The sequence below is a fragment of the Oryzias melastigma genome, unplaced genomic scaffold (genome assembly GCF_002922805.2).
Source record: "Oryzias melastigma strain HK-1 unplaced genomic scaffold, ASM292280v2 sc00231, whole genome shotgun sequence".
NCBI classification, from domain to species: Eukaryota; Metazoa; Chordata; class Actinopteri; order Beloniformes; family Adrianichthyidae; genus Oryzias; species Oryzias melastigma.
In genome coordinates, this window is record NW_023416884.1 from 437,759 (window position 1) to 449,115 (window position 11,357).

At 40.3% G+C, this 11,357-nt stretch overlaps 1 protein-coding gene across 1 annotated transcript; it reads left to right on the plus strand.

Annotated features, from left to right (window-relative positions):
* Positions 1 to 8,104: 8,104 nt before the first annotated feature.
* LOC112139507 (signal-regulatory protein beta-2) lies at positions 8,105 to 11,228 on the plus strand. Its single transcript, XM_024262325.2, has 5 exons — positions 8,105 to 8,673; positions 8,765 to 9,469; positions 9,542 to 9,661; positions 9,741 to 9,769; positions 10,711 to 11,228. The coding sequence occupies exons 1-5, from the start codon at positions 8,619 to 8,621 to the stop codon at positions 10,828 to 10,830; spliced, it is 1,029 nt and encodes a 342-aa protein (XP_024118093.1). The 5' UTR covers positions 8,105 to 8,618; the 3' UTR covers positions 10,831 to 11,228.
* Positions 11,229 to 11,357: the final 129 nt, after the last annotated feature.

Genomic DNA, 11,357 nt, shown 5'->3' on the forward strand with positions numbered 1-11,357 from the left:
CAGAGGCGAGGTCCACTGCCAAGGACAGGAACATGTACGAGCCACCTTGAATCTTGAGGTGAGTGGGAAAGAGAGACAACACATGAATTGCACTGCACCAAAGAGAGGCATGGGGAACTTAATGAAAATTTAATCTGATGATTGTAGCACAAAGAAACGTGACTTTGTTCTGTTATGCAACATTTTTCATTAGCTTAACGTAAAGTATTGCATAATTGTCAAAGCCAATATGAAAAGCCACTTTATTGTGTCCGATTTAGCTGTTTCTCACTGATGAACAGTCAAAGAGTTACAGTATATCAAAGCCTATGTGTTATTTAGGTTTTGCCTGTGACACTTCTGATGTTTAAGGGTTAAACACCATGGATCATCCTCATCACATAGAAAAATAGGTACCAAGAAACAAACACACCAGGGTCACACCTACCACTCCAGCAACCGCTGTCAGGGGTTTGGGTTCTCTTGGGGTTTGTTGTGGCAGACAGCTGTGTCTCCTGGTTATCCTTGTCCCTCCCACAAGGGATGGGGTAGGGGTCAGAGGATTGCTTTTTGGGCAGTATATGAATATATGTGTATCATCCATGTAAGTAAACAAGTAGACTGTCCTTAAAAAGTAAAAATATGAGGACATTTTTGAAGAAATTTTCCTTTTTACTGATTTTTTTAGCTTTGACAAAGTGATAAAAACAGACACTGATGGTTTCCACAGTTGTTTTGGTTTATTTGCTTCATGCTGTAGATTAACATCCCAGCACAGAGTTTGTATGAACTGTAGAGCTTTTTTAGTCAACCACAGTTTTTGTGACCACCTACAGAAACAAGACAAACATTCAGCTTTTCTCTTCTTCATTTTCTCTGTACTCAACACAAGTCTTTGAATGTATTATCTTCAGCCACATCTGAGGGATGTGGAATCCTTTCAGAAAACCTTCAGTTTTCTCTTAACCAGACAATCTATGCTAAAAAACATCAGCAGCATGGATGTCATTAGTGCATTACTGCTCCCTGCTGGCCAACAGCTTGCCTGCAACAATTGAAAATCCATTCATCCATCCATTTTTTGAACCCGCTAAATTCCTTTTGGGGTCCCCGTTGGAAGTAGTTAAACAGTTAACAGCAACTATGTTTAGTGACAAAATAATAAAAGCTTTGGAGGAAGCCATGCAAGGGCCAAGAAAGTATGAAAAGTAGGTCTATTGAGCCAAATGGAGTGCAGTCAATGTTGGGCTATATACATAAAATTAAATTGAATGTAAAAGTAACAACGACACAACTTGCAGACAAATGAATAGAGCAAGGCAGACAAAAGCAGCAACAAATATGGAGTTAAGCAAATGGGTTATGTTTGTGAACACAGACATCAAAGTCCAGGTGGTTTGCAACATTAAACAAGGGGACCAATAGGTTCTATACTGGGGATACTCCCCAGATATTAGTGTTGCAAAATTTAAGAGCCATGATGAAGGTTTTAAACTGAAGAGACATTGCACAAAATGAAAAGATCAGGCGGAATGTGAAGGTGTTGCTCAGGAATGCAGAAGTTTTCTTGATTGACAGCATAGGAAAGTGACCCAAAACAACTCTGAAAGTTGTTTTGTTCTGGGAAGTTTGTACAATTCCAAAAGACAAACCTGATATTTGAGACTTATTTGCAAATGGTATTCAAAGACTTATCAAGTTTACAAAGTAATTAATCTATTGATGGATCGCATATGTACAACTTCTTACCTGATAATAGTCTCTTTATTAAGTACACCTTGCCAGTACTGTCTTGGACCCCCTTCAGAACTGCTTTAATCCTTGGTGGTATAGATTCAAAAAGGTACTGGAAACATTCCTCAGAAAGTTTGGTCCATATTGACATGAAAGCATCACACAGTTGTTGGATACTTGTTGACTGAACATCCATGACAACAATTCCATTGTTCCACCACAATCCCAAAAGGATCTATTGCAGTGTTTTTCAACCACTGTGCCGCAAGATATTGTCAGGTGTGCCTGGCAGAGCAATCATGTAATACTCATCCATACAAGTAAGCGGCAGCAGCAGGTAGCTAATTGCCTTGTGCTTGGAGACAAGCGAATTAGTGACGCATGGATGCAGCGACAGGTGGATAGCAGGACGACGGTGAAAGTGATAGATACGTTTTTGAAGAGGAAAAATGCTGACTCTGAACTGGACCCCGGACAAAATCTGGACCCAGATGAAGGCCCTAGTATGAGTGGAGGTCAAAAGAAAGTAAAGACGTCCAGCAAAGTTTCTGGCGCGAGGCAATACAATGAAAGCTATCTTTCATTTGGATTTATTTTTACCGGCGATGCAACGGCACCGACTTCGTTGTGCTTGGTATGTGGTGAAAAGCTCTCCAACAGTGCTATGGTCCCAAGTAAGCTTAAACGCCATCTCCAAACAAAACACCCTTCACTTCAAAACAAAAATTTGGAGTATTTTGTTCACCTGCGTGAACACATGGGGAAACAAGCAATTTTCATGACAAAAACCGCAAAGGTAAACGAGAGAGCCCTTAAAGCTAGCTACCATGTCGCTGAACTTGTGGCTAAATCAAAAAAGTCCCACACTGTGGCACAGCAATTAATACTTCCCACCTGCAAAGCCATTGTAAATGAAGTGCTCGGACCCGAAGCGGCTAAAGAAATACCCAAAGTCCCTCTCTCGGATAACACAATTTCCAGACATATTGATGAGATGTCTGCAGATATAGAAAGTGTAATTTTGGACAAGATCCGTATCAGTAATACATTTGCGTTGCAACTGGATGAGTCTACTGATATAAGTGGACATGCTCAACTCTTGGCTAATGTGCGTTTTGTAGATGGAGACACAATCAGAGAAAACCTTCTCTATTTTGCAAGGCTTTGCCAGGAAATACAAAAGGAGAGGAAATTTTCCGGATCACATCATAATATCAGGAAAAAGGGGGACTTAAATGGGAAAACTGCACGAGTGTCTGCACTGATGGAGCTGCAGCCATGGTCGGGCGCACAAAAGGCTTTGTAAGGACAGTAAAGGAAAAAACCCAGATGTGATCATTATGCACTGTTTTACACCGCGAAGCCCTTGTACCCAAGACTTTACCAGCAGACCTCATTCCTGTGTTGAATGATATGGTGCGCATGGTAAACTTTGTGAAGTCACGACCTGTGAAAAGTCGCATATTTGCGGCTTTGTGTGAGGAAATGGGAGCGGAGCATAAAGCCTTGCTGTTTCATACCGAGGTCCGATGGTTGTCGCGTCGCAAGGTGCTGGCCCGTGTGTATGAGCTGCGAGAGGAACTTAAGCTCTTTCTGACAAATGAGGGGTCCGATTACGCAAAGCTGCTTGCAAGTGATGAGTGGTGTGCAAGGCTGGCATACCTGGCAGATATTTTTCATCATCTGAATGAACTGAACACACGAATGCAAGGCCGAAATGAAAACCTGCTTACAAGTACAGATAAAACAAATGGATTCTGTTCAAAGGTGCAACTCTGGCAGCAACATGTGGAAAGGGGGAATCTTGAAATGTTCCCACTCACCAATTAATGGCAAGATGTTAACACTGCTGCACTGTGTGAGATAATAGTTAACCATTTGAAAACTCTGACATTTTATTTCTCTTCAGCCTCCACGGAGTGCCTTGACTGGGTTAGGGACCCATTCAGCTCAGCATCAGCTGTTGGAAAGGACATGACTTTACAGGAGCAGGAAGAACTAACTGAACTGAGAGAAGATCGTGGCCTCAAGCTAAGCTTTGCTGATCTACCTTTGGACAGTTTTTGGTTGGCAGCTGCCAAGGAGTTCCTATGCTGGCCAACAAAGCTATTTTGACATTGCTCCCATTTTCCACAACATACCTGTGTGAGGTGAGCTTTTCAAGCCTGATTGCTGTAAAAACTAAACAGAGAAAGACTGAGAGCTGTGGAGGAAGAGCTTCCTGTGTGCCTTTCATCGATTCCTGCCAGGAAATCATCTCTGTGTTCATCCAAACAGGCCCAGGTTTCACACTGAGTGAGTATAAATATGAAAGATTATAAAATACTTTATTCTTTGTGTTTATTTGATTTCTATTCAAAACGTTATTATATAACGTCATTCTTCAATGTTAAAAAACACTTATATTAACAATATAACACTTATATTGTTAATTTAAGCTTTTTATTCACATTTTCAGCTGGTGGTGTGCCGCGGGATTTTTTCAATGAAAGAAATGTGCCTTGGCTAAAAAAAAGGTTGAAAAACACTGATCTGTTGGTTTGAGATATGGTGATTGTGGACACCATTTGAGTCCAGTGAACTCACTTTCATGTTCAACAACCCAGTCTGAGATGATTCCAGGTTTATAACATGGAGCCTTATCATGCTGGAAGTAGCATCAGAAGATGGTACACTGTGGTCATTAAGGGATGGACATGGTCAGTAACAATACTCAGGTAGGATGTGTCAATGGAACCATAATCAATTGGTACTAAGGGCCCAAAAGAGTTCCAAGCATTTCTCTTCGATAATAACACCACCACCGCCATGACCCATTGATACAAGGCATGATGAATCTATGCTGTCATACAGCTGAGACCAAATTCTGACCCTGTCATCTAAGTGGCGCAGCAGACATGGAGACTCACTTGATCAGGCAATGTTTATTCCAATCCTCTATTGTCCAATTTTGGTGAGCCTGTGTGAATTGTAGCCTGAGGTTTCAGTTCTTAGCTGACAGAAGTGGCACCTGGTGAGGCCACTCATGTTGTAGCCCATATGGCTCAAGGGTGGATGTGCTCTGTGTTCAAAGATGTTCTTCTGGAGACCTTAGTTGTGAAGAATGATTATTTGATTTTATAACTATTCTCTGTTAACTCCAGAGATGGTTGTGGGTGAAAATATCAATAGATGAGCAGTTTCTGAAATACTCAAACCGGTTTGTCTGGCACAAAGAACCATTAATTGATGACATTCAAAGTCATTTCAATCACATATTTTCCCCATTCTAATGCTCGGTTTGAACTGCAGCAGATCATCTTAGACAGTCTCTACATGCCTGAATGTTGCTATCATGTGATTAGCTAATTAGAAATTTGGGTTGGCGGGTAGTTGGTCAGGTGTAACTAATAAAGTGGCCAATTAGTTTAAAGTTAAAACAATTTTACTTCTTTTTCTTCATTTTATTACCGTTCAACGATAAAGAAAATAAATCAGCCAGAATTGAACCTGATTCAAACTGAAAACCAAAGATTAAAAGGCAAAATGAACTTTATTTGTGTGGAACAGTGCATACACTAATGAATTTTTTTAGAAAATGTTGTGGAGTTTGATGTTGTCATGTAACAAAGGGCTTTAAGGACTTGTGTTCACTGCTTCCTGTTTCACAGCTACATGACCTAATTCACAGTTATCACACCCCACACTTGAGTTTTGATTTTCCATTTTAGCTCTGACTCTTACTTAGAACTGGAGAGCATGAAGCGGCCCCCTCCCCACTCTGCACAAACAGGAAATGTAGCTGTTGGTCAGTGAGGACACAAACAGCAGTCACATAGAAATTTCCTGCAGCTGTACTCTGCAAACAAACCTCAGGCATGATGAGAAAATTGTTTCACACATGGCTGTTTGCTTCTGCTGACATAACAATATCAGTGTGTGTGAAGGAAAGGGGGAGGGGGGTGTTTGGCTACTTACGTTCACTTTTAAAATACTTTTTCACTCGTCAAACATGGCTTTCCAACATATAATCGACTAAATAAACTTGAGTAATGCAATAAACATTTTTGTTTAGCTAAACTATTTGTGGACTCGATCTCATATTTATCTTTCTTGTACAAACTTATTTTTCTGAATTCTGCATGAATTGAATCAAGAAATTCTGAAGTTTACTCCTCTTAAAATGTACTTGCGAAATGCCATGACAGATCAGTTTATAAATGATTTATACATCAATCATCAAATCACTATATTTGTCAACCAATCAATAAAGTAGATACAATTCTTCTTTTAAAGGGCAATTCATAATAGGGAATTACAAGACGGACGACCGGAGGGTGTGTTCCAACTTCTGGGGAATCACACTCCTCAGCCTTCCTGGGGAAGTCTATGCCAGGGTACTGGAGAGGAGAGTCCGTCCGATAGTCGAACCTCAGATCCAAGAACAACAGTCCGGTTTCCGTCCCGGTCACGGAAAAGTGGACCAGCTCTACACCCTCTTTAGGGTACTGGAGGGTTCATGGGAGTTTGCTCATCCAGTTCATATGTGTTTTGTGGATTTGGAGAAGGTATTCGACCACGTCCCCCATGGTGTCTTGTGGAGGGTGCTCTGGGAGTATGGGGTCCGGGGAACCTTACTGAGGGCTGTCCTGTCTCTGTACGACCGGAGCAGGAGCTTGGTTCGCATGGCTGGCAGTAAGTCAGACCTGTTCCCGGTGCATGTTGGACTCCGGCAGGGCTGCCCTTTATCACCGGTTCTGTTCATAGTCTTTATGGACAGAATTTCTAGGCACAGCCAGGGGCCGGAGGGGGTCTGGTTGGGGGACCACAGGATTTCCTCTCTGCTCTTTGCAGATGATGTTGTTATGTTGGCTTCATCGAGCCAAAGGTAGTTTGTCCTCTCTCGGTGGGTGAAGTGATCCTGCCTTAGGTGGAAGTGTTTAAATATCTCTGGGTCTTGTTCACGAGTGAGGAAAGATCGGAGCATGAGATTGACAGGCGGATTTGACCCATTTTGCGGTCGTTGCACCGGTCCATTGTGGTGAAAAAGAGCTAAGCCAGAACGCAAAGCTCTCGAGTTACCAGTCAATCTTCATTCCAGTACTAATCGTCATGAGCTCTGGATCATGACCGAAGGAACAAGATCCTGACTACAAGGGGCTGAAATTAGTTTTCTCCAGAGGGTGGCTTGGCGCTCCCCTAGAGATAGGTTGAGGAGGTCAGTCATCCGAGGGAGCTTGGAGTAGAGCTGCTTCTCCTCCACATTGACAGGAGCCAGTTGAGGTGGTTCGGGCATCTGGTCCAGATGGCTCCTGGACGCCTCCCTGGAAGGTGTTCTGGGCATGTCCCACTGGGCGGAGGCCCCGGGGAAGACCAAGGACACGCTGGAGAGACTATGTCTCTCGGCTGGCCTGGAAACGCCTCGGGGTCCCCCTAAAGGAGAGGGAAGTCTGGGCATCTTTGCTTTGACTGCTGCCCCCGCGACCTGGTCCCGGATAAGAAGAAAGATGGATGGAAAATTTTGACAATATATATTCATGGAGTGCGATTGAGTTTGTCACCCCTGCTGTATAGTCTAGGAAATTTTTTTTTTTTTTTTAATATAATTAAAAGACCACTTAGTGCTTTGTAAATAGATCAAAATACAATCAGAGTTACAACAAATAATTAATTACATTAAATACAATATTTTTATGTGTTAGTTGTATTGGTATTCAGACACGTACTTTTTAAAGTAATTCTCTTTCAAACAATGTTTACATCCATCCATCCATCTTCTTGGCCGCATCATCCCTTTCGGGGTCGCGGGGGTGCCGGAGCCTATCCCGGCTACTGAAGGGCGAAGGCGGGGTACACCCTGGACAGGTCGCCAGTCTGTCGCAGGGCCTCAATCACACACACACATACACTCTCACATTCACACCTAGGGACAATTTAGAGTCACCAATTAACCTATGAAGCATGTTTTTGGACGGTGGGAGGAAGCCGGAGTCCCCGGTGAAAACCCACGCATGCACGGGGAGAACATGCAAACTCCACACAGAAAGGTCCCAGCCGGGATTCGAACCGGGGCCTTCTCGCTGTGAGGCAAGAGCGCTAACCACTGCGCCACTGTGCAGCCCCAATGTTTACATCTTCTGATAAATTGTGATATCATGATATGCAGTCCTTTCCAATTTTATATAAAGATGGAAAATATGTCTAGACTATTTTATCTGGATCCTTCCCACATGGTCTGAGCGAACCCCCACTTTCCATCTCACCACAGTCTTATGAGTGAAATCCTGTAACACACTTTAATAGTAATATCAAATATTTCAAAAATTAAAAGTAATTGTAAAGCAAGTAATTAAAAGAGAGTTATTGAACAGCGTATAAAACATGTAAAAAAAACTGTGTGAAAATGTTTTTTTAAATAAATAAATACTTTATATAAAATGTTGTGAAAATAAAATCTTTCAGAAGTCAAAGTTAAATTTATTTTTGGAAACATTCAGGAATATTCAAAGTACAACTTCCAAAACAACTAAATACCATACAAGAGAAACAAGCATGACTCAAATATCTTTTAGGAATGATAAATGCATTTACAAATTACTGACATTATTTTGAAAAGTCACCTATCGTTTTACCACCAAACTAAACATTTAAGAAAAAATAAAACTGAAACTGCTGGGAGGCTGATGCATGTCAATGCTCAGCTTCGGTCACAGAAGTGTCAGTTTGGATAGCCCTGCAGAAAAGATGTAAGTTTGTGGTTTTTCGTATGTGAGACGCTAACCTTTTCTCAGAAATCAGCAGAAAATGAACTTGGTGTCAGAATGAGGGCGTGCTTTACCACTTGTGTCCATCCTGTCAAACGGTCTTCTCAATAAAAGGCAAAGAAGGGATTAAGAGCAATAGTTGAGGGAGAAAATCTGAACTCAATGGCATCCATTCGATGTGCAGTCTTTCTGACAGTTTTGCTGTCTGGTGAAATGGGTGAGTTTCTTCTCTGTTCAGATCAACTACTTAATTTATTATAGTTTTTGTTGTTTTTTACAGTGTTCTTTTTGGCTTTCCCTACCTTCAGCTCAGACAAAAACCTCACCGTCATCCTCTCTCCGTCATGACACAGCGTTTTTGTTAGTTAAATCTGGAGAAAAGTTGATTTTGAAATGTTTCTATGAAGACGTAGTTGATGCTCGATTTTATTGGTATAAACAAAGCTTAGGGCGGAAGCCGAGACTCATTTCTTCCTCATATAAATACGACAAAGAGGGAACATTCTACGGAGAATTCAGCAACAATTCACGTTTCACACTGGATGATAAAAAGGGGACAAATCACCTGATGATTGAAAACCTACGTGAGTCAGATTCAGCAACATATTACTGTGCTAGCAGCTATCTGTACAACTTTGAATTCTCAGATGGTATAACAGTCAGTGTTGAAGATTCTAGTTTAGCCATCCAGACTTCAGTGGATCAGTCGTCTTCTGAGAACATCCACACAGGAGACTCTGTGACTCTGAACTGTACAGTACACACTGGGAGCTGTGATGGAGAACACAGAGTTTACTGGTTCAGAGACTCTGAAGACTCTCATCCAGGACTCATTTACACTCATGGAGGCAGGAATGATCAATGTGAGAGAAACAATGATGCACAAACACACAGTTGTGTGTACAAGCTGCCCATGAAGAACCTGACTGAGTCTCATGCTGGGATCTACTACTGTGCTGTTGTCTCATGTGGGCACATACTGTTTGGAAACGGAACCAAACTGGACCTTACAGGTGAGTTATTACATCACTGGAAATTTAGACCTACAAAGCCAAAAATTTGTTCACATATTTGTTTTTCTACAGCTGAAGTCCAGAACCATAATTACCTCTGGAGTGGAGCGCTCTTTTTCATGTCTCTTCTGTCCATTTTCCTGGCGATCTCAGTTTGCTCGATGACTAAATCGCACAGCAAAAAAATGTCAGGTAGCTACAAATTTATTTAAAAAAATGTGTGTTTATGAATTTTATATTGTGTGCTTAATTCCTTTTTTTTACATACTAGGGTCATCATACCCCCACACAGGTTCCATGGTAAATAACTTCATTTGACTTATTGTTTACATACAAAGCAACACTGTTGAACTTTTTAGTCACAAGATAGTTTTTTAAAGGTGACTAGATTTGATTTATTGGTCATGAAGCTAACCGTCAGGCAAAACAAATTTTTGCACAATTCCATTATATTCTGAATAATTTTAGAATCACTGCAAATGAAAAAATCTGGAATATTTTACTTTAGCGTTCATGTTTGCTGCTACTTTAAGAATAATATTAAATTATATTGGTTACATATTGGGCTGCACGGTCTTGCCTCACAGTGAAAAGGCCCTGGTTCAAATGTTTGGCTTGGACCTTTCTGTGTGGAGTTTGCATGTTGTACCCGATCATGTATTGGTTTTCTCCAGGCGCCCCGGTTTTCTCTAGTAGTCCAAAGTATACTGCATAGTTTAACTGGTTATTCTAAATTGTCCCTAGTTGTGAACTCAGATGTGGTTGTGTGATCCTGTGATGGTGACCTGTCTAGATTGTGTGTATAGGCTCCAGCAACCCTGTGACCTTTAAAGGGATTCAGTGGGTGTAGAAAAGAGATGGATAGTATGTCTGATGGACAGGGTTCTTGTTTTATTTTGGGGCTACAGGGAAACCATAGGGCTACCAGTTTGAAAATGATTTAAAAATTTGGTTTGAGAACATAAAAAGTTCCACAGTGTTACTGTGAGTCGTCATTGCATCATACATAAATCCTTCTCATACAGTAAAAAGTGAAATGTTAGATCATTTAACAAAAGTTCTGCAATTTTTTACATTTATAAATTTAATTAAATTAAAGGTTTCAGTTTACATTAATATGATTTACATTAATCATTTTAAATGTAACAAATTACAGAGCAGCAAAAACTGATCCAACGTTTCACTTTTTTCAGTGCATTCAGTCTTTTTATAACTTGCATTTTTATTAACTTTAATTACAGGGTCTCATGTCAGCAGAGAAAATGTACCACGCGGCCGTTTGTGGCAACCTGGCAAACAGGTCGCTAAGACTAAGGGATCCCACATGGAGCGAGTGTGTGTACCAAAGCATGAAGCGCTGAAACTTCAAAATATACCTTGTTGTTGTTGTTGTTGTTGTTTTGTTTTTTAACTTCCAACATTGTAATCCTTGAATATTTCAGTAATAAATGTTTCAACTTTTCTTTAAGTAATTTGACACACTTAAACTTTGTATTGTGTTTGTTTTTTTTGTTTTTTTTATTTCTGTTACTGATTGACTTCATTAATTGAACTAAGTTTTATTTAAAATAAGTCCTTAGATTAATAAAACCATGTTTTTTTAATTTACTGTTTTTCTTAAAAATTTCATGGCACACATTTTTTTTATTGCTTTACTTGATCAAAAGAACTACAAAACATTTTGACCTCAATTTGTCTTCCACTCCCAACACCTTCTTTGCAAGATGACTCGATTTTTTTCTGAAAATAAAATATTAAATGTACATTCTGTTTGCATGGAAACTGTTCACCCACAAAACTCTTGTCTGTGCTTGGTATTTTTTTTTTATTATGCATTCTATTTGTTAAAAATATTTAATAATTTTTAAAACATTTTTTTTCCATATTC

What these genes read in the sequence shown, in the direction of transcription:
- LOC112139507 (XM_024262325.2), top strand. Translation starts at nt 8,619, where the DNA reads ATGGCATCCATTCGATGTGCAGTCTTTCTGACAGTTTTGCTGTCTGGT. An exon ending in AACCAAACTGGACCTTACAG is followed by an intron (nt 9,470 to 9,541) that starts GTGAGTTATTAC and finishes GTTTTTCTACAG; the next exon opens with CTGAAGTCCAGAACCATAAT. An exon ending in GCACAGCAAAAAAATGTCAG is followed by an intron (nt 9,662 to 9,740) that starts GTAGCTACAAAT and finishes TTTACATACTAG; the next exon opens with GGTCATCATACCCCCACACA.